This window comes from Mus caroli, chromosome 9, assembly GCF_900094665.2.
Source record: "Mus caroli chromosome 9, CAROLI_EIJ_v1.1, whole genome shotgun sequence".
NCBI classification, from domain to species: Eukaryota; Metazoa; Chordata; class Mammalia; order Rodentia; family Muridae; genus Mus; species Mus caroli.
In genome coordinates, this window is record NC_034578.1 from 76,827,686 (window position 1) to 76,851,416 (window position 23,731).

Here is a 23,731-nt window from a genome sequence, read left to right on the forward strand (position 1 = left end):
TCAGAAGGCAGCCTGCCTTTCTGCCTCCCGAACCCAGCAAAGACATGCCTTTCTCAGCACACTGATCATGTCAGTGGTGTGAGATTTCACTGGGTCCCTTGCTCAAGGTGACCTCAGCCTGAGATTCAAAAGATGAAGCAGATTGAGAGCAGGTAAGTCATGGAGTTAAGAAGCCAGAAAGGCTAACTGAAACCCAGCACTTTAGAGGCACAGAGATTCTATAGGAGGCCACACCTTGTGACAAATGGAGCTCATTTAGGAAAAGAAAAGCTATTGCCAAAGAGAAAGGTGATATATTGCATCCCTGCGAGAAGAGCCTGTTGTGCCTGGCTGCACTAAGTGATTCCAGCTCAGTGGACTATCCTCGTCTACAGTGAAGTATGACAGCTCTTTTTAAAGACGACCAAAATGGGATGTGGAGGAGTGGATGAGCAGTCACCAGTACACAGTGCTTCAGGGGACCTGAATTCATTTCTCAGTATCCTCGTGGCCTCAGGTGCCTCCCAGAGGCCTGAAATTCTAGCTACACAGGACCCAAGGCCTCAGACACCTGCACAGATATGCTTGCACACAAACACATACGTGTAATTAAACACTGCTCCTTCCCCCCAAAAGATAATCAAAACCAACAACAAACCAACCAAGCAAGCAAACAAACAAACAAAACAACCCCGAGCATGTGTGGTTAGAAATAGCATTGCATATTTATGACTATTACCAGGAATGGAAAAATCGCATGATTTTGTAAATGATGCTTATTCTTTATATTATTCAAGTTCTTTGAAGACATTAAAACATCAATCTTAGGCTGGAAAGGACAGCTCTCCTGGTAAAATTCTTCCATGAGCATAAACACACATGTGTGTGCACACACAACACACAAACATTTATCCATGCATACACTACATACATACCCTAAAAGTTGATCTTATAAATACATCACAAGGTGTATAAAATTAGAACAATTTGAGACTATCAATAACCAATAGACTATCAATGATGGTATATGACCAACCCCTTTCTAGTCCTTCTGTCCTTTAAAGATTTTTTTTGTTGTTTTGTTTTTGGTTTTAGGATTTTTTTTTTTTTGGCAACACAATGTAAGTCTATAAGACATACAGAACGTGTATAGATGAGATTCTATGATTCACACGTATCAAAATCTTGAAGGATTCCTTAGCAGAACAGAGGCAAGTGTTGGAGAGTAAGGGATTATAAAAGACTTAACAAAGAAGGTAAGCCTCTGATAGTCACTAAATAAACATAAACTGGCTTTTTAAAAGTGCAGGATAATACACTACAATTTCCCCCAAAGACCAAGTTTCTTGCAAGTATTCTCAGTATGAGAGAAAAAGATAAATTCCCCCTTGGGATGGTGATAGTGTTTGAGTTTGTATTGATAAGTGTGGGTCAATGAAGTGAAAGAGTGTACAGCCTGCATATCTGGATAGGAATGGCTCTTCACAGGAACACTCAGAATGCCTTTTCATAGCTAAGGATTAGATAGTTAACAGATTGTACCAACCAGCCTGAGCAATTTCAGTTTCAATCTAATAACGTCTAAGACTGTCACACAAATTCTCCAGCCTGAGCAATTTCAATTTCAATCTAATAAAGTCTAAGGCTGCCACACAAATTCTTAAGCAACAGAATGACATAATCAAGACAAATACTTTGGCCAGCCTGTGCAGTCATCTGCTGACCTGCTGTCCCCAGCTTTCATATTTGACCAATGATACAGACTTGTTCTCTGTTCCAAATCGGCCCTCATCCTGGGTTTCAACATTCAATGGAAGGCTTAGTCAACATCCTAACTTCACCTTTCCTTAATGCCAGTAACTCCAACTACCTTCACTGCTGCTTCCAAGACCACACTCAATACCCTGTGTTGGTTATGTCAGCTTCACATCAAAGCCTATGGACCAAGATCCATAGATCTCCAGTCTCTCCAGCCCTTTCTTAAACATTCTCTGTTGGCCTGATAATTCAGCCCAATAGCTCAGAGGGTGAGGCTGTTCCTCACCACACCCTCTGCTTCTTGACCTTGTCTGTTCACTGTAGCCACTCAGACCTTTAACCCTCAATTCAACACCATGCACTGTGTCTCCTTTTAAAAAGGCCAGTTATGACTGCAAATGCAGTCTCACTTTCTGTACATAAGTGGCCACATTATCCATGACAATCTTCCTCTAACACACTGGTTCTCAACCTTCTTAATGCTGTGACCCTCTAATACAGATCTTCATGTTGTTGTTACCCCCAACAGTAAAATTATTTCATTGCTACTGTAGGTGACCCCCATAAAAAATTCTTTTTGCTACTTCCTAACTGTAATTTTGCTACCATTATGAATTCTAATGTAAGTATCTGATATGCAGGATATCTGATAATCTGATATCTGATAACACCTGGCCGCCACCTTGGGCAGTGATTCAGTTTGTGCTGGATTCTCTTAGCGACCCTTGATTAACTCTCAGCACCTGTCAGTGGACAGGACGTCACTTCGCTTGAATGAGAAAATCAAGCTTGTCAGAGAGCTCTTTCAACTGTCTTCCCCTGAGATGTAAATCTTTCATACTCTTGTCACACGGAAGATGAGGGATTTCCCTCCGTTTGAAGGCCAGGATCCAGGTCAACTCCCAAATTATGACTTTGGTTCCCTTTCTTCTGTCTCCTCCAAGATTCTGTCACCAGCGATCTTTCTCTGCCTGTGTTCTTGGCATTGCTCCTTTCTGGTTCTGTAACCTCTTAACCTGTCAATACCATGAAGTCCTTTAATCACTGAACACCTTTCCTGCCATATCTCCCCTCTAACTGCTATTCTTTCTCTGCTTTATTCCCTCAAACTTATGCAAGTCACGTTATTAGCCAAGTTTAGTGACAACAGTCACACTAGAAGGTAGGAAATCCGCCTTCATACACCGGGGACTGAACAGAGGCCTAGACTTAACATTCAAGGGCCAAATAGCAAACCTTTGAAATTCTACGGAACTTCTCCATAGGATTTAGCATTCAAGTCACACTGTCTTTTAAAGAAAGCTCAATGTGGAGAAAAGTGATGTGGTGGTTTCAATGAAAGAGGTTAAGATGTGTTCTAAGGGTCTTCATTGTGTGAAACATGTATTGCTGCTCTGCTAAAGAGGAAAGATTTTAGCCCCACTGCCACCACCACAATGTCTGAGTATATATTTCAGATTGAAATGACGCTTAACAGTTTTCTTCTAAATTCCTAGATTTCCAAGAGACACCACTCTATCTCTTCTATCTCTTTACCTTCCTCCCCCCCCCCCCCCCCCCCGCCTCTCCTCACTGACAGTCGGCTTAGAATTGTGGGGGATCATTCTGAAAGCGTTTCCAATGATTCCATTCATAAAGTCAGACAGCTTCAGTCTTCCCCAAGCAGAGTTCCTTGTCATCTGACTGACAGACTCTCCGCTCTCTGACACCTCAGGCTGAGATAAGGAGGGTGTAAGCCTGAAACACCCTGGGCGTTTGCACCTCCCCCATAACAGGGTTCCTCAAGTTCTGCGCGTCAGTCTCTAACACTTAAGTTCTAAGGATGAACGGACCGCCTTGGTGAGGAAGAAGTGCAGAGGGCAGGCTCCCGCCAGGAGACGTAGAAGTAGAGATGAAGCTAGTGAACAATATTAAAGAAAATGGCCAGACATTCCAAAAGAACAGAGCTAAAGTCCTTATGTCTATTTTGTTGTTTCATAAACCACATTTGAGATACATCACCTTCTGCCACTGGCCAAAGGCTTGATTTTTCTCAGTGTGCCACTGCCTGTGTGACTTAGCCAGCAAAACACAAATGCCAATGGTATTCTGACACATGATCTAATTGTTTGTTATCTACTTTTCTCCCTATCTCTGTATATGCAAGGAGGAAATAATGAGATACAATCTGAGGGCGCCCCCCCCCAAATGTATTGAAATAGATATGCCGCCAAGAGAATTTACAATGTAAAATGCTGTTTTGAGTGAAGAAAAATAATTTATCCATGTCCTGGCTTTGACTTACTTTATAAGAATGCCCTTTTGCCAAGTCTTTTGTAGTGTGGTTTTTATGATGAGAGTACTGCTTCCTTTGAAGTCTTGTTGGGTTTAGTACAGCCAAGTTGACTGGATTCTTAAAGTGCAATTTTAGAATAAATACAAGGAGAAATGAATCATGGTACCCAAGCCACGGGCTGGGTGTACAGTTTCATTACTTTCAGCTCGGTCTGGGAAAAATGTAACTAGTTTTTCACCCAGAGAGAGAGAGGAAAAATGTTCCAATTTATTAGAAAGCACGTGTTGCTGGAACAGTCAAGGATAGAACTGTAGTAACGGAAACCAGCCCAGAGCCCTGATGCCAGGATTTGGTGCTGAGACAGCAGCTTACAACCCCTCAAGTGTGGCAGTGAAAAATCTGAAAGATTCTCTTCTCTAACAGACCTCATCATTGTCTTCTTCCCTAGACTCTGCAAGCCCATTTTTCTGTATATCACCCTACTTCCTTCGACCTATCGATCTGATTTCCACCCCCACCCCCACCCCAAGGCCTCCTGGTTACACTACTTCATTGAATGAACACCAGCCAGTGCGCAGCAAATACAACCCTCCACCCCCACCCCAGATTTACATAGTACCCAGCATGTGGCTTCTCCACTGGTCCCCACTTTTAATATTTGCAACACATCAAACCTTGGGCTCTGAACTCATTCTGTCCCCCTGATGAAAAGGAATTCTTCAGTTTTTCTTGCTGAAAAAAGTATCTTTCCAGGCTGGAGAAGATGGCTCAGTGGTTAAGAGCACTGCCTGCTCTTCCAAAGGTTCTGAGTTCAAATCCCAGCAAACACATAGTGGCTCACAACCATCCGTAATGTGAGCTGATGCCCTCTTCTGGTATGTCTGAAGACAGCTACAGTGTACTTAGATATAATAATAAATAAATCTTTGAAAAAAAAAGTCTCTTTCCACATAATGTCTTTGATTTATGGGTTTACATATGAATTTACATGGAGGAAATTCTGGAGATCAAGACAAAGATCTCAAAATTCAAATGTGAACTTTCCTCAGGGTGCAAGTGATAAGACAGGCAGGATGTTGGACTGCGTGTGAGACAAGGAATTCAGATCTATAGATACTGTGACTAGAGGGTTGACCCTCCTGGGGCCTGGGCATTACTGTTTGTGATATAAAGAAGAAGGAATAAGGCATCCCTAGTTTGCATTAAAGTCCCAATATTACATAGAACCTTTGGAGGTCATCTGTGGAGTAAGGGCATTGGACTCAGACAACCAGCCGATAGTCAGACTAGTGGCCAATGGAAATTTGAGAAACAACACACTGATTAATTCCTCCTTGAATGTTGAGCCATCCCTACTGTACTTCCCAAAGCACATTTGTGTAGGCATATTGTTATTGTGCGCAATATAAAGTGTCCTCTTACTATTCAAATGCTGATCTCTCTATTGCTCTATCTGATTTTAATCCAAGATGTGGTGTGGTAATGCTTATGTCAAGAATCTCCTGTCTTGACTTTGTATAAACAATGCTCACCATTTATTTTCTGCCGTGTCAATAAAATCTGGAAAGGCCAATAACTAGACAATAAAAGCGGGTGGGACATCCAGCAAGGGGGGTGGGAATCTGGGAGAGAACAAGGCAGGGAAGATTCTGCCAGGAGAAGGAGGAAGGATACATCATAAAAGTTCAGCTGGAGCATGGAAGACCCTAAATGAAGGAATTATGGCTGGGGGAGGTGATAGTGCTAAGAAAGAACAAATGTCTACTACAAGAATGTGTCTAGTCTCTAAATACAAGATCACTCTCTTCTTAAACAAATGGAACCTTGCAAAATGTCCATTCACAAATACCTTCATAGGTGCCTTTGCATGGGTGAGTCTGATGGTTTGCTTGTGATTTAAATCATCTTGGAACCCTGTGAAGTACTGGGCCCTTTATTTCCCCTTCCCTCCTCTCCCAGCAGCTGAATGACACTGTACACATTTTACTTTTTTTCTTTTTCATAACTGCCTAGGAATTCATGTAAGGGAAGTATTCATGATAAGGATTCATAACTCAAAGAGATAAATGAAAACACCTGTCTTTGGGACATCTGTGTACTTCCTTCATGTTCCCCGGAGCGTGAGTGTATCTTTTACATAGCCATCTAGAATGACACTTAGCACCACTATGTCCCTAAAAGCCACAGGAGTGGCCTTACAGAGTCCACCATGATGTAACAGCCTTCGATAGAGAGAAGTGTCCGCAGGAGCCACAGTTTCACAGTAGCCAGTGTGACTGAAACGAGACAAGAAGATGCTGTTGCTCCAACAGGCACACACACTCTCACTGTACTCAGGCATCAGGTACCACTGGGCACAGCTGGGGTCATCACTCAACTCTATCCAATAAATGCTACTCAACGAAACAAGAACCACTTCTATCTAGAAGTGGTGACGTTATGTTTAGTAATGGTTGTGTCTGGGAAGTTTTCCTTTTGCCATGAAATTTAAATGTAATTTTGTTCAGCAGTATTTGTAGTTTTGAAACTTTAGTTATGTATGATTTATATTTCTCTCTACCCCAGAGACTCTCTTATCTTAACATTCACACACAGATGGGAAGAGGAATGTAGAAGCCACACTAGTTAGGGGAAGGCTGCTGAACTACTAACAGCAGCTGTACAGCAATGGAGGTTCACTTCATAGAGTTGCTAGTATTTCCTTGGAGGCTTCTGCATGCTAACAAAACTAACAAAAGCTGAAAACAGTAACTTCATTCTTAAGTCATCCTGTCCTTGGGAAAAAGTCACTGTTTCCCCTTATTGTCAGAAATACAATTGTGTTAAGCTCAAAAATTCAAGAAAACTTGCACTGTTTCCTGAGTCTTCCAAAACACACACTTACTGGAAGAGTCCAGGCTGATGAAAGCCAGAAAAAAATTGCTGTGGATGAGCAGAAAGATTGCTGAACCAAGTGCTGAGATGAGATCTGGACAAGCCAGTTCAAGGCTCCTAACCTCAGCTTCTTCATTTACCCAACACTTAACAACTATTCCTCCAAGTTACCAACATCAAATGAAGTAACAGACTTGAAAATGCTTTGGGAAACCATTCGGGTACTTCACAATGTGCTGTTCTAGTCACTGTGCCTTGACTCCTGTGGCATGTCAGAACACTTTCTGAGTTACAAAGAAATGAAACCAGATATAGCAGAAAGGCTGGTTTCTACAAAGCTCTACTTCTGTTGCCCACTGTCACTCCCTCCTAGAAGAAGCACAAAAGTATTTATTGCAGCACACCATTTTCCTGTCTCTAACATTCCTGCATCTTTACATCAGAGCCCTGTCCAAATCAGATAGCCTCTTTATAGAATCGGTATTAAATGATTGCTGAATTATATCATGATGAAACCTTATGCTTCTAGAGAAGCTGGAAGATGAAATTAGTACTTGGTCGTTTGTTGTTCTTTAAACAGATACTTATTCAGTAAGAACCTGTGCCAACACTAGGCTTTAGACATAACTGAGGATGATAAGCCCCCTTCCCCAGTGGTGCTCTCAGTCCAGTGAGGGACAGGTTGATATTCCTCTCTCTCTAGGTTGGGAACTAGCAGCACAGGAGCTGACTCTACCTGCAGCTCCCCTTCCATGATACTCAGGAGCTGGATGAGATCCTCCTTGGATAACTCCAGAGGCTTCTTAGTCTTTTTCTCACTCTCTCCAGATGGCTTGAGGTGTCGTTTGACAGTTCCGGAAGCCATGACATCATCCTCCCCCTTCCGATTTGCCTTGTTCTTTTTTGCATCTTCTGAGGGTCCCTTACCACCATCACTGCTGATGATGGAGGGCTTGGGGCAGGAGACATGCCCATTAGATGAACTTTCTCCACCTTGATTTCGTGATCTCATTCCCACCTGCAACACATGAGGAGAGACGTTCTTTATCACCACTGAAAATATTTTTGTCTAAACACTTAGAAACTTAGCTTTACAATTTGACCAATCAAGAGTGAAAGAGCACCCCCCATTAGCTCCCTGCTAGCCTCGGTCAATACCGTTTAAAGTTCCAAGAAAACGCTTGGTTGGTCTTCAGGGAGAAGTAAAAGACACCTCAAGCCAAGATCAAGAGAGGCATCAACTGTTCTCAGTGACATGGATCGTGTCACCTACAGCGAGATAGACTGGCAATGTACCTTGAGATCTTACAAGGCACTTTATGAACAGGGTAAGCACAGGTGTGATTTCTCAAAACTCCCAGCCAGGAATCATTCCAATGATGAAAGTTATCAGAAGCAATAAAATTTGTTGCAGCCCAGGCAAATACATGTGACCACGGCTTCTAGAATGGGATCCTAGAACCCAAGGCACAGCAAAGAGAAGAGAGGATGTCTGAGCAAACCATGGACGGTAGTCAGCCACAAGACTTATATCCTGCTCACTACTGCAGCAGCACTGCATATTCACCACGATATCAGCTATGGAGAAAATGACGTGGGTTATACAGGAACTAACCACATCATTGGAATAAAGCCAAGAGTCTACATAAAACCACTTACTAGAAGATTCACACTTGAAGCATCACCAGGGGTGAAAATCACAGGAAATACTAGAGAGGACAGTGCACAGGACAGGGATTTTTATTTTTCCTTAGCTTCTTTTTCCAAGGTGAGCTCTCTGTCTCAGTCATTAGCAGTGATAACAGAGCAACAAACTTGGAGAAAATGATCGATTTCAAAATAAAAATTTAGATAATATTCTCTGGAGAACGAGAAAGCCATAGATAAGATGTGCACCCACCACATGGCGAGAACATTCCCATCATTATATGAAGAATGTTTTAATGCTGCCCCCCTGGGACATTAACAGGAGCAACCGAGATGCTGCAAACCAACACACCCAGCTCAAAGGCTGGAACTGAAGTCATAGAAGAAAGCACCAATACCCTGGGGTCATGCTACAAAAGTTGCCTAAAACATAACATTCAGTGTGCAGGAGGTGGTTTGTGGTTGTTTGAATGACAATGGTCCCCAAAGGCTCATAATTTTGAGTCCTCAACTGGTAGCTGGATTTCTGGCTACTTTATGGGTTTCTATTTCCACCACCCTTATCCCTTCCGATCCCAACACTAGGTAGGAAAGGATGAAGTCTAGAGGGGACAGAAGGAGTCAATATCCTTAGATTACTTCTTGCCAATTAGGGGTACTGAGTTCTTTGGGGTAAATTTAATCTCAGTCACTGGGATATCTCCAACCAGCAACGGCAGGAGTAACAGTGGCTGCAGCCCCTCTTGGGAGTCTAGCATTTTTATACGCACTCAAGAGTCCCAAGAATTCCAAATGTCACACATTCGCAAAATCACACCCCTGCCAAAGCACAAGACAAATCACAGTCAGCTGCTGTGGATAATCTGAAGCAGACCCACACCTGGGATTAAAACATATTCCCATAACATTTTTATGTTTTAAAAGAAACCAAAATTCTCCCTATCCCAGTTGGTGGAACTGTTTGGGCAGCGTTAAGAGGTGTGGGCTTCTTGGAAGAGGTGTGTTATGAGCGTGGACCTGAGGTTTCAACAGTCCATGCCATTCCCAGTGTGTTCTCTCTACCTCATGGATCTAGACGTAACTCTTAGCTCCTGCTGCAGCACCATGTCTGCCCGCCCACGCCCATGTTCCCCACCAGGACAGATGTGAGCCTTCTGAACTGTGAGCCTCAGATAAACTCTTCTGTAAGTTGCCTTTTTCATAGTGTGTTAGCACAGCAATGGAAAGTCACTAAAATGTGGCCTTATGCCGGGCGTGGTGGCGCACGCCTTTAATCCCAGCACTCGGGAGGCAGAGGCAGGTGGATTTCTGAGTTCGAGGCCAGCCTGGTCTACAGAGTTCCAGGATCAGCCAGGGCTATACAGAGAAACCCTGTCTCGAAAAACCAAAAAAAAAAAAAAAAAGATGTGGCCTTATTTTAAATTCTCAGTATAAAAAGTGTTCTCCAGAAACAGATTAGCAATGAGATTATCATTATTTAGTCCAATGACTTCATTATTGGAACATAAATTCGCTTTATGAACCTAATCATATTTCAGGAACTAGGGAAAGCTATTTAAAACAGATTTTTGTAAATATATAAACATGGTATGATATCTCCTTCAAATGAATATTGAAATCAACAGCTTGTGTCCTTTTTAAAAAGAACTCTTACAATGAAATGGACTCTTTTATGGATGGCAGCACTCTATAAGTGTAACAATATGAACTGAAACAGTATTCCTTGATATTGGCACACAGTTTTCTGATTGACCCAGTGATTACTTCTCAATTTTAGAGTCTTTTGTACTTCTCTGGTAAACAACAACAAAATGATGTTACTTTATAGCAGAAACCAAGGCCCTTTGGAACATATCTACTATACATTAGCACAGCTTATTTGTGAGCTAACCTAAGCTTCAAGATGGCTTTAGAGAAGAAAGAGGGTGGGGCTGCAGAGATGGCTCAGCACATGCTACCCGTGCAAGAGGACCAGGGTTCTGTTCCCAGCAACCACATGGGCGCTCAGAACTATCCGCAACTCCTGTTTCAGGGAGTCCAATACTCCTTTCTACACAGACAACAGGCATGCATATGATACACAGACATATACAGGCTAAACAGCCATATGTAATTTAATTTGGAAATGTAAAAGAAACAAAGGCTTTTAAAAATTGAAAATAGAAGGAAGAGGAAGAAAAAGCAATGAGGGAAGGTAAAGAAAGGAGGAAAAGAAAGACAAACGAATGGTAGAAAGAGGCTCAGGTTAAACTCACAACTCATCACGCATCACACCCACCCAGCGTGGGCTTCCCAAATAACAACTCAGCAACTCCATGATTGGAGTAACAACCATCTCTGTAAAGTCTTAAAGCTGTTTGGGATGATCGATTAAATATTAATTTAATAGCTTTGATTTAGAGCACGCATTAACAGAATTTCTAGGTAATAGTTGCCAAAGCATGGGATGTAGGGTGGTTATTTAAACTGCCTCAGCTCTGTAATCAAAACACAGGACTTGTTCCTGACCGTCTTACGTGTCTGTGTTTATCTATGTCACAGTGTTTGTGCTAATCGTAGTTGTATTTGCAAAAATACAGAAAGTAGAGCCAACTTATTATCAAGTGTCTTTATATTTGGTTCTTTCTAAACATTTCCACCTGAAGTTAATGTTCCCAGGTAAGTTTTTTAATGGTCCAACACGATTCTAGAATCATCTAGCAGTTGTACATCATTTTAGTTTGAAAGCTTAAGCTCTGGTGCCCAGCCATGTGGATTCCTTGATGTTCGTTTTGCCTAAGCAAATACTGTTTTATTGGTGTTGGTGAACTTGGACAGTGGTTAATTTCCTTTTGACATGGACACATAAATTTCTAGTCCTTTCTTGGTAAGCCAGATACAGTCTTTTATGTTTATTTCCATAACAACATCTGCCATCGGCACCTGTTCTATCATTGGAATGTGAAATTCATCAGGGATAACACTCTAGTCAAGACAGTTCAGGAAGAAATTAGACAGAGCCTGGGAGGAGAGAATACAATTTTCAATAGCATAACCAACTGTGTTACCTCTAAGAATTACTTTAAGCCACTTTATTATGTCTTGTAGGGACGAATGTTTTGGCAAGGTACCTCCTGCTATGTCAGTGAGAGAGATCCATGCCTGTCTCATTTCCAACAGCTCCCGATACCTCTTACCTACAAGGCCTGAAGCACTTTACACACAGGCTAACATCTGACACTACACCCACCTCCAAGAGCAGGTGCTGCTATTCTGAGACTTGCAGATGAGAGCAAGAGGTGTAAAGATATAAACTATCGTTCCCTTGTTCACACGGCTGAGAAGAGCTAGGGTCTGAGTCCATCTCTGATGGTGGAGATCAGAGGATGAAGAAAACACCACGAGTGCTCAGGAACTAATGTTTTCTTGGGATGCTCAGTGGAACTGGGGAAGTGTGTATGTATGTTCTCCTCCACAGGCACATACAGAATTCCTATAATAACTGAAACTAGGTTACCAAGGGAAAAACCAAAAACATCCATTTTTAAACCAATGTACTGTGGAGCCTGTGAAATGATGCATTTCTCAAGACCCTTCCTGAGGAACAATGTGGTGTCCTGTTCTAATGAAAACAGGACACAAAGTCTGAACAGGGATGGCCATGACTGCCCTAAAGGTCCCAAAACCAAACAATAGCAAAGGTTTAATGTAAAATCCAGTCCATTGTGCTTGCAAGGAGAACAGGGTGATGGCGGGGCATGCAGGTGGAGCCCCACCGGCCTTCAAGAGCCCACCGCAAGGCAAAGCTGTAAGTTAGAAAACCGAAGATAAACTCCCAGAAGGAATTCAGATGCCTTCACAGCCCTCCATGGCACATTCCTCAAAAGAGGTTTTCCCTAGAAAACAGGTAAGATACACTGAAGACCCACATCAAGTTTTGCAGACGGTTTTTGAAAATTGGTATTATGTGGGCACAGATTATTCTATTTGGTATGCTAACATAGTTCATTAAATACCTTATTTTTCCTTCCATAGCAACCTGACAGCAGCAACACAGAGCATGGAATTTGCTGAGTAGAGTGGGAAGAAAGGAGGGCTGAATGGCATCCTGAGACTCCTCTTATCTAGGATGCTCCCTCCTCTTCATTCCTGCTGCCTTCTACACTGGGCAGTACCACTGTGTTCTGCCAGATGAGTGAGAGCAAATGAATTACAAAATATAAATACAAATCCGTGGTGTCATTTCTACTGAAATTACAAGCATTTCCACAGCATTTGAAGAAAGTCTGGAGAGATAGTCCAGACCTAAAGAGTATTTGCTCTTGCAGAAGACAGGCAGGTTCCTAGTACCTGTGTCCTGAACCTCACAACTGCCCGCAACTCCAGTGCTGCCTTCTTATGTCTTCTACAGTCACCCTAAACCCCACCCCTACCCCATCCCCACCCCATCCCCACCCTCACACAGTGTACACACTAAAATAAATCCTCTTTAAAAATAAAGAAGAGGGAAAAGGGGATACACCTTTAGCAGTTAAATGTCCATTCTCATACCCAGCTTCCTTGGCCCCTCCAGACCTTAATGGTGAATTTGCCCTGGTACACCCATGCTTGCCCTTGATCCATATCAGGCACTCCTCCTCCTGTTGCGATACAACTCTGCTCAACACACTCCCTATCCTCACCACCAACAAAAACTTCTTTTCTGCCCAAGCTTAGCTCTTTCTTATGCCCATTAGCATCTCAAAACATCCAACCCCTGTCTCTTTTGGGTTTTGTTTTTTCTATTCATAGTTTCAAGAGTCTACCTGGCACATAAGATATCATATAGATGTATAATTCACTCCACAGCACTTCTCCTTTCTTTAATTTAAAAAAAAAAAAATTATATGACTACACTGTAGCTGTCTTCAGACACACCAGAAGAGGGCATCAGATCCCATTACAGATGGTTGTGAGCCACCATGTGGTTGCTGGGAATTGAACTGAGAACCTCTGGAAGAACAGTCAGTGCTCTTACCCACTGAGCCATCTCTCCAGCATCCACGGCATTTCTCTAGCCTAGTCTCTTGCTAGATTTTGGAATTATTTTCCTAGAAAACTTTTATAGGTCTGCTGCTATCATCCTTGAGTCACATTAAACAGAATTCATAAAGCATTTCAGCACCGTTCTAGGCTAGGGTAGAATAATATTTTTCTGATTTGCCCCAGTTTGTGTGGTATTTTGTTTTTGTTGTTGTTGTTATTATTACTACATGAGTGCAGAGGCTCAGAAAATCCTCAGAAACTATGAATAGAAAAAACAAAAACAAAAACTTTACAGGATTATAAGAAAAAAAGCCTACCACATAGAAAAAGGAAACCCCATCACTGCAGGAAGGGTTATGTTTTACAGCGTGGCCTTATAAAGGGGAGTAGGGTCAGGGGAGTTCAGGACATCATCACACACCATCCTCATTCTTTCAAACAGAAAAGACAAAAAAACCCAGCGTGCCTAAAGCCAGAGGCAAAGGAAATCATTGGTTCTAGTTTTGTGTCCTCAGTGGATTTTAACAGGAGAAAAACCAACCAAACCACCTACCTCCTTCTCTGCACCACCAGGTTACGTCCTCTGTGCATCACGGATACTCTGTCAAATCTGTTTATAAATATCCCAGCCCATGAAACGTTTGAGCATCTCAGAAAGATTTCCATCTTAGCCGTGCTCACTGTTCAGAAAGGCTCCTGGGAAGACCCTAAACGTTACAACTTTCTCCCAGGTTGTCCTACCTGTTACCATGGTTTCTTTCTTTAACCCTTCACACTCTGTACCACAAGACCTGGAAAGTGAACTCTTTGCCTCTCGTCCACATTTTTTAAACCTTTGCAATAACCAGATTTTTAAATTTTAAAATGTTTTTCTCCTGCTAAGCCAGATCTAGCCAGACAAGTTAAATATTCCATTAGTCTCATGAAGCATAAGAATTTGGAGGATTTTCTGAGCCTCTGTACTCATCTAATAATAATAATAATAAAATAATAGTAATAATAATAATAGTAATAATAACAACAACAACAAAAAAAATACCACACAAACTGGGGCAAATCAGAAAAATATTATTCTACCCTAGCCTAGAACTGTGCTGAAATGCTTTATGAATTCTGTTTAATGTGACTCAAGGATGATAGCAGCAGACCTATAAAAGTTTTCTAGGAAAATAATTCCAAAATCTAGCAAGAGACTAGGGTAGAGAAATGCCGTGGATGCTGGAGAGATGGCTCAGTGGGTAAGAGCACTGACTGCTCTTCCAGAGGTTCTGAGTTCAATTCCCAGCAACCACATGGTGGCTCACAACCATCTGTAATGGGATCTGATGCCCTCTTCTGGTGTGTCTGAAGACAGCTACAGTGTAGTCATATAAATATTTTTTAAAAAATTAAAGAAAGGAGAAGTGCTGTGGAGTGAAATGTGGGAGCAGAAGAAAGCACAACGTGAGCTACGCAGCGGAGTGGGAGTGATGACAGACAGCGACCTTCCCCAAATACTTTAAGTCCCAAACTGATTAATTCTTTGTCACAGTGTCTTCTGTGCTGCCTGGCCTTTCCACCAGCCATTGTCCAGTACCCAAGATACTCCACCAGAAAATTTGAACTCCCTGTCTCGTCTTCCATACATTTCCTATGTTTATCTATTTGTATGTAGATTTGTATCTCTCTACAAATCATAGTAGGTACATTTTATTTCTACATAACTGCTATGGGTCTAGAGAAGGCTCGGCAGTTAAGAGCCCTGGTGGCTCTTTCGGAGGACCAGTTACTGATTCCCAGAACTCACAGGCAGCTCACAACATCTGTAACTCCAGGTCTGGGGAACTCTTTTACCTTCTTCTGGCTTCTAAGGGCACTGCATGCACACAGCACTTGGACACACATGAAGGCAAAATACCCAAACAATAAAAGATAATTTTTAAAAATTGCCCATGAGTAATAATCTAGTCCAACAATAGAGAAAGGGGCAAAAGTGGTCGTATGAGGAGGAACACGAGGAAGATTATGCAACATAAAATACATATTTTAAAGAAACCTTTTTAAAAATAGGTGTATAAGAAATTACTAATTTGCAATATTGTTTTTAAATAAAGGTTAAAAATGCAAAGAGACTACCCTCATCTTGTAAATTGTTTTATGTTGATGTGTGTGTATATGTGTACACACACGTGTGGGTAACACATGTGTGCACACATGTCTGGGGCTGTACGAGTGGTATGATGAGGGTGGGACACTAAGGACAATTTTGGGAGTTGTTTTTCATTTTCTACCTTGTGAGTCCCAGGGAATTAACTCAGGTCACTAGGCTTAGTGACAAAGTGTGTTTGCCCAGTGAACAATTTCACTGGCTTTACCCTCGTGCTTTTAAAATCTCCTCTGACAAGTAACAAGAAGTGATACATGTTGCACAACATCCTTTGTGTGTGCTGTATACACCTGGTCATGTAGGCAGGTGGTAGATGACAGGTATGTGCACATGCCTGTGGAGGCCAGATGTGAGTGTCAGGTGTCTTCTTCATTCTCCACCTTAGTTTTTGAACCAGAGACTCTCACTGTGGCTTAGTGATGCAGCTAGATGGGCTGACGAGTGAGCTTCGGGGTTCTGTCCGTCTCCACACATCCCTTAGGGGTCCTTATTTCCTATGAACAGAATATACCACAAAGGCCTGTGACACGGCAGCCTGGGTATCATTGCGCCTCTTTTGTTTATTTACAGCATCTATAACAGGGATTTGGGTTTTTTTTCTTCCTTCTTTAACATAAGCAATGTTATTATCAAGATATAAAAAAGAAATGCACTCATGTATTTAGTTATAAGACAGATATGTACAATAATGATGGAATAACCTCCAACATGGTTTTCATATAATTCCAACATCAATTATTAATTCTTGACCTTTAAATACATTTTGAAATATATTTATTATATATGTAGTAGTGTGTGCTTTTGGTAGGTTCCTTGTTTGTTTGTTTGTTTGTTTGTTTGTTTGAAACAGGGACTGCTTCAAGCTGATCTGGCTGGCTTAGAATTCCCTGTATAGTCCAGGAGGGCTTCAAATACTAAAGAATCCTCCTGGCTTAGCTTGCTGGGTACTAGGATTACAAGTGTGTGTGCTAGGCCAGCTTATAGGGTGACATTGTAAATCTGAAATCATTGTTTCATTAGGCACAGTATATAATCAATAACAACTATTTGATTACATACAAAGGGCCAGGCTCTCAAATGTATGTGATTATTGATCCTTTAAGTTTTCTGGTGAATTTGATTATTTTCCCTACTTGAAAAAAAATCAAGATAAGCAAAATGAGGAATAGTTATTTGCACATATATAGGTCAGTACCCAGGAAAGCCTTAACTATTATACAGGGCAAGCTGGATTCTCCAGTCTGAACAGCAGCTTTTATCTCTAGGTCAGAAACGATGAGACAAAGGGCATCACAGCCATCCTCCCAGGGGCTGAAATACAATTGCAGGATATGCAAGCTCCCACAGCCCCTCGAAACAATGACTGATGTAAAACCCCACAACATAAGAGACATTTTCTCCAATCTTGATTCATGTGATAACTTTGTTCTTCTAAGCCCACGCTTACTTTCCCTTCTCTCGGACGGCCTCTGTATTCCCTAGTGTGTGAGTCCAACCTGGGTGGTGGGTGAGTGCTCAGACACTGGGAGGCCAGAGGCTAAGGTCAAGTGTCTTCCTCAATCACACTCCACCATGTTTTGACACAGACTCTGTCACTGAACCTGAAGCTCAGAGACTAAGCTAAAGAGCATGGTCACTGCACCCCAGGGATCGGCCTGTCTCTGCCTCCCCCAGAAAGGGATCACAGACACGTGCTGCCAAGCCTGGCCTTTTATATGGATATTGGAGGCTGAACTCAGGTTCTCATGCTTGCAGGACAAGAGCTCTACTGAGGGAACTCTCTCCAGCCCCTGCACGATTCTTTTATTCTCAATGGACCTAAAGGGGAACTTTGCTAACACAGTCTTTACGTTTAGCTTTTTAAATCATAAAAGTCACTGGAATACCACAGACATAACAGCTATGACAACTGAATATGAGTTGGACCAATCTTTCAGTTAGCAAGAGGAAGAAGGAGAGAGAAAGAGAGAGAGAGAAAGGAAGGAAGGAAGGAAGGAAGGAAGGAAGGAAGGAAGGAAGGAAGAGAGAGAGAGAGAGAGAGAGAGAGAGAGAGAGAGTGAGTTCCAGTTTCCAGATGTGCTAATTATTCTATTAAAATAACTGCAAAATTTCACGTTATAAAAATGTTTGTCTTTTATGGAAAACATTCTTGAACAATTTTATTACATTTTCAAGAAAAATGAGGCAAATCCCATTTGATAGCCAGCATTAGCCTTGGTTAGTGGAAGGAAGGATGATGTCATTGCTCCATGCTGACAGGGGAGGAAAATGAGAAACTGAAGTGACTCCCCCATGTGTGCATGTTGACAATGACTCCATGGACTTTAACTGCCTGCCACATGTCAGGTGTGTTCCCTTGTCCTTAAAGAAGTCTTGCCTTTCAAATCCTTCTTCTTCTTCTTCTTTTTTTTTAACATGAAAGGGGTAACGTCAAGTCTTTTGTAATGGAAGGAGTAAGGTTATGTCTATTTTAAACTCCCAGGCTCTGTCTTTTCTAATTGTCATTTAACATTCCTTATTATAGATTAAATAAAAGCCTGAGGTGTCCAAATGTAAGGCCAAACAGAACAGAGCCAACTTACAAACCAAGGAGAACAAGAAGTAAAAACTCACTCCCGTTAATATGTGTGCTGGGAGGGTAACCGTAGCAACACCATCATGTTAGATATTGACGGTGTTTACCACTCGCACTAGGCAGAGTGCCTGGCTTCTTCCATCATCATAAACTTGATTGGTAGGAGAGTGCAGATAAAGGTCATGCAGTTAGAGGACTCTGCGATCAACTAATTAAGGCACTTCAGACTTAATCATGTGCAAAATGCCATATCACATGACAAGTGTCAGATCCAGCGTGTGTCCTGGAAGTATGTAGGTGCCACCAACGGTTTTGACAAAGGCATTACGACCACCGGCCAGCATTCTTCCCTACCTCGAAGCCACCCCACCTCAGCCCACCAACCAACCCTACGAACTTATGCATCAACAGTCATGGAATTGTGCTCCTACCTGCCTACTCCTCTTTACCATGAACTCTGTGACACCATGAGGGCTGCTGCCCTTAACCCGGCACATGTCAGTCCTCCCCCCACCCCCACCCCAAGCCACAATTTCCTCATCCGTTAAGAGAGGATGATAAAGTTCAGACACATTACCCACTGGATGGCGTGAAGCCACAAGCCACAAACTTGTGTGTGTGATGGTCCTTCCCAGTAGTGTTATGGCAGGAATCCCTGCCCTGTGACAGCTTAACAGCTAAGGTTTCAGACACTGCCATATAGTTAAGCAGGAGGGACAGGGTCACTTTATGTTCTGTGAACATCTAGGACTGGGGTTGGCAAGCTGTGTCTGTCGACAGTAAGCATGTTGCACTTTGCAGGGCTATCTGGCTTCTGGTATTTCTACTCAGCTCCATGCAACAGGAAATCACAGACAGCAGAGAAGTCATCCGATGTGACTCTGTCTGATCTTTAGCCCTTCGTTTATCAACCTGGATCTAAGCTGTAACAAACTTGATTGATGGGTACATCTAAGCTGGACAGTTTCTACCCGTTTTCATTCTGTCCCCAGCTCGCTGTAATTTGAAAATAAGAACAGACTGAGAGAAAAGATAGGGCAGCAGTGACGTCCTCTGTCCCTCCCTACCTCCTCTTTCAGATACACTGCTAAAGAAATGAACATAAAAGGAAAGGAATTCCCACGAAGTTTTATGGCCAAAACTCAAGAGGATTCCCACTGTGACTAGCCCGTGTCCTGCGATATGCAAATGTATACTCCAGATTTAGCAGTGTGTGCCTCAAGCCCCTTCTAGGATTTTCTGAGAGACAGAGAAGTGGCCAAAAGCCCAGTACAGCTGGACAACAGACTGGAGAGGCAGCCTGTGTGCTAACGCATGAATCACTGGTACAGGGGGCTTTCAAGGTAGAGCACCAAAACTGGAGTTGAAGTGGAAGGTGCAGGGTGTCTGTGCAGATTAGGATGGAGTTCAGAGATGAGAGCAGAGTTATTTCTCCAGAGAGTAGTGGGTTTATTTCATCGGGAGTCAGCCTGGAGAGGACAGCAGTGAGTGCAAATAGAGTGGGCTCCACTGTTGTGTGAGCTGAGCAGTCATACAGACCACTGCTTGTTCTGTGCTCTTCCTTGAAATATTTCATCCCCTTCCCTCCACCCCCCCTTTTTTTTTGCTTTGTTTTTGTTTTTTGTTTTTGACCTGCATCCCATGGCCTCATTGTCATCATGCAGCCAAAAATCTTTGGCCTCCTGATCCTCTTGTTTTGCCATAAAAGAAAGGCCCAAGATTATAAGCCTGTGCTACCAGCCCAATTTGAAATTCTTAATTATCCTTGGACACCTACCCACCTCCCACATTTTCATTTTTCACTGGGCTTTTTAATTAGATAGGCAGTCCTGACAGCGGCCTCTTGGAAGCAGCGGCCACTGTAAAGCAGACAAAAGCCAGACTCCTGGTTACTTCCCCCAGAGCTCTTTTCGCTACCACCAATGTGCAGGGCTCAGCTACACCCCAAAATGTAAAGGGGGGTTGAGAGAGCAGACAGGAAGACTGAAATGGATTAATTTCAACTAGGACTAACTCAGCCAATATCAGCGAGTTTACCAGGAAATGTTCAGGTTAACTTTCCTGCCTACAGAGACATTTGGGGAAAGGTTTTTAAGAGAACTAAAGAGCAAAGTTGAAAATAGTCATGAAGAAAACGAGTAGGCCAGGAGGATGGGTCAGGGGATAAAGGGCATCCCAGGAACCTGGTGATCTGAACTCTCAATCTCTGGTACCCAAGGTAGAAGGAGCAAACTGACACCTCACAGCTGTCATCTGATTTACACACATGGATATATGTCATATATTCTAATGATAATAATAAATATGATTTTAAAAACAAGGAAAGAAGTCATGTAGTAGAATTGTGCCATATGCATTGGGGGGATTAACTTTGATGAGTTGTTATTATTATCATCATCATTATTATTATTGTTACTACTATTGGTTTTTATTACTAAAAGTGGTTATCTTTTTGAAAACTTTTAAGTATAGAAGGATGTTTAGATCATGGATATAAAGTCTTCTTTTAAATATCATCATACTCTCGAAGTCTGGAGCAGAGCTGTTCCAGCTCCGAGGCCATCAGATTCCCAGAGGAGTTGTGTGCACGGACGGCCACCATCAGTAAACTCATTGTAAACAAATGCAGTAGGCACTCACGCCTCAGTGCCTCTCTGCCTCTCATGTAACTACTCACCAAACAGAAATTTTTATCTATTTTTTCTTTTAAATAAAGGAAGTGTGAGGCCGTCTTTAGTACTAGTCTCCTATCTGAGAATTCAGTAAATTTGATGTGGTATTACTCCTGAGATGTAGTAAATCAGAAAACATGCAAAGACAGAAAGCTGAAGACCTGGGCAAAGGGGAAAGCTTTGGAAAATGATGTTTGTTGGTGATACTGTTTGTTTTCTAAGGCTGGTATTGAGTCGAAAAAAATGTAGCTTTTGCATCTTAGACAAGTCCTCTGCAGATGCAGCTACATTCCTACCCAGGACAGTTTTGAGTGGGCGTACTCAGCTGATCCCTTGGGGATGAACAAGCTTCTTCCAGCTGAAACAAGAAACTCAGGTGCCTGATGCCTGAGGAGGAACTACAAAGAGAAAGTCAAAACCGAGGACAGGCACAGAAAAGTCACAAGCTGTGACAGAATCACAGTATGTTAACCAGTTGCACACCATAAGACAAACTTTGAGTTTGCATTTCCAGGCTTTCTAGGGCCCTGCCATCCTGTCATGTCAAGAAAAAAAAATAGCTTTGTTAGGAGCCATGGTAACTAAATACTGGGAGATGGGGTGGAGGAAGGTCAAGGAATGTTCTATAGTTACGCATCAAGAAAGTACAAAACACAGGTTATTTTTAAATTTGGCTGCACGCCAACAGTTTTAACGTCTAAAAATTAAGATGCACATAAATAGCAGAGTCTGTTTCTCATGTAGCCATGAGAAAAAATACTTTCCCAGTAATTCAACACTACCTTATTTTCATCAGCTGCCATTCAAGCCAACAAAAATGCCCAAAGTGAGCATTTTCCAAATTTGTCACCGGGAGGGCATCCTTCCCCTGCTCCCTCACTCGCTGCCACCTCTGCTTCTGCTCCGCAGGCATGACTCACTGGCCACAGGATGCAAAGGGGGCTGCTCTTCTAGGACTGCTAAGCTGTTTGTCGTCAGTGCCCACTTTCTCTCTCCTAATGACACTTGTGGCCACCAACGAAGATTTACCTGACAGCTGTCAAACAGAACTAAGGTGTGGCATGCTTGCACACAGAGTCTCCCCCACCGCACAGCCAACTGTCCGAGGCAGGCAAATCTCCTACAGATTGGGGCCCATAGGCCAGCTGAGGTAATGGCCAAAATGCCTCTCTGTCCTTTCTGGTGCTATGGGACTGTATCCAGTGACGGACAGGAGTCCAGACAAGAGGAATTATAAGAAACAAGCTCCCCAAATCAAAACCTCAGGAGAGAAATTCTCTATGGAAAAAAAAAAATCTCTTAAATTATTCTAAATGAGTGACTATAACATATATGTGAGCTGTGTAGAGGTAGAGTTTTTGAAAATATTATCAATAGACTTTTGCTTGATCTAAAGTGCTAATTCCAGGATTGAGAATTAGGGTTTTCCATTTATTGATAAATTTTACCTAAACTGTGAATGTTACACGTATGCTTGGAACATTGCTTAGACTTGCCCAAATAGTCACACGGTTCCTTCTGAGTTCCTTCAACTGTAAATTTATTTTTTTTAATATTTATTTAATGCACATTGGTGTTTTGCCTGCATGTATGTCTGTGTGAGGGTGTCCAATCTGCTAGACCTGGAGTTCCAGAGCTGCCATGCGGTTTCCAGGAATTGAACCCTGGTCCTCTGGAAGAGCAGCCAGTGCTCTTAACTGCTGAGCCCTCTCTCCAGCCTCTCATCTGTATATTTAAAAGCACCAAAACCCTATGTGTGCATGTATTGCTGAAAGGGAAAACTTACAACAGCTGTTTTGCCACTTTAAAACTGGTTGCTAAAGAACAAGTCTGCAGACAGAATGGATGGCGATCACACAGATACCATTCCTTGTGTGAGCAAATGTCTGGGTCCTCTTTACTAGGTTGACTGAGTGATCTGAGAGTGCCAGGGACTTGGTAGCAAAAGGAAGTCCAGCTGGTTATTGTCAGCAGGCGCATCACAGTGAAACTGTTTCAGAAGGGGAGCCACAGGCTGAGCTGGACAAAACCTCGAAGACCTTTTGCTAAATGAGTTATTTCCAGGTCAACTTTTATCTTAGTTTACTGTAAAAGTGAGTTCATATTACTATCATTGCAAGCCAATCCTTTGAAAAAGAAATTACAGAGTACCCTCCTTGTGCAGGGCACTGCAAGCTTTCCCCACAGGGTTTCGTTTTTTAATGTAATCAATTAAAAATTTAAAATGTACTCTGTAGCCATAGGGTGGTCAGACACCAAGCTGGGACCCTAATGCAGCGGTGACCAGGAGACCCAAAGAAAGTTTTGCTCACTTTTCCTCAAAGGCAGATTCTCTTTCATTTCCATCTTGGAATATGAACGACTGAATTACTGTTAAGGCTTAATTAATTAAGTCATGACTACCAGGAATTACACCTGTATTGTCAGCACTCAAAGGCTGAGGCAAGAGAGTCACAAGTCTAAAATTAGCTTGGGCTACAAAATACATTCTAAGCTAGCCTGGGCTACATTAGTGATACTCTGTTTCAATTTTTAAAAAAAAAAAAAAAGTAAATGCTGTCTGATTCAACAGATCCCACAGTGTTTGCCTCTTAGTTTCACAGAATAAGACTTAAAACCAGATCTCTGGATTATAATAACCTGGGTGTAAAATTTTGACCTCTCACATGCCACTTCCACTATGACTAGGGACTTCCAGGACTCAGAAACCCTTATTAGGACATTTCTAGAAGTCTTCAGGAGGAAAATGAGGAGCTGTGTTCCTAATGCTGTCCTGACAGCTAGAGAGACATGTTTTCATT

At 42.3% G+C, this 23,731-nt stretch overlaps 1 protein-coding gene across 4 annotated transcripts in view; it reads right to left on the reverse strand.

Annotated features, from left to right (window-relative positions):
- Nucleotides 1–23,731, reverse strand: part of Filip1 (filamin A interacting protein 1) — a 195,289-nt gene that overhangs the window by 91,330 nt on the left and 80,228 nt on the right. For all 4 annotated transcript variants that reach the window (XM_029481660.1, XM_021172494.2, XM_021172493.2 and 1 more), the window contains exon 2: nucleotides 7,623–7,904. In XM_029481660.1, coding sequence (XP_029337520.1) covers nucleotides 7,623–7,898 — 276 coding nt within the window. In that variant the 5' untranslated portion in view covers nucleotides 7,899–7,904. The remainder of the gene's footprint in view (nucleotides 1–7,622; nucleotides 7,905–23,731) is intronic.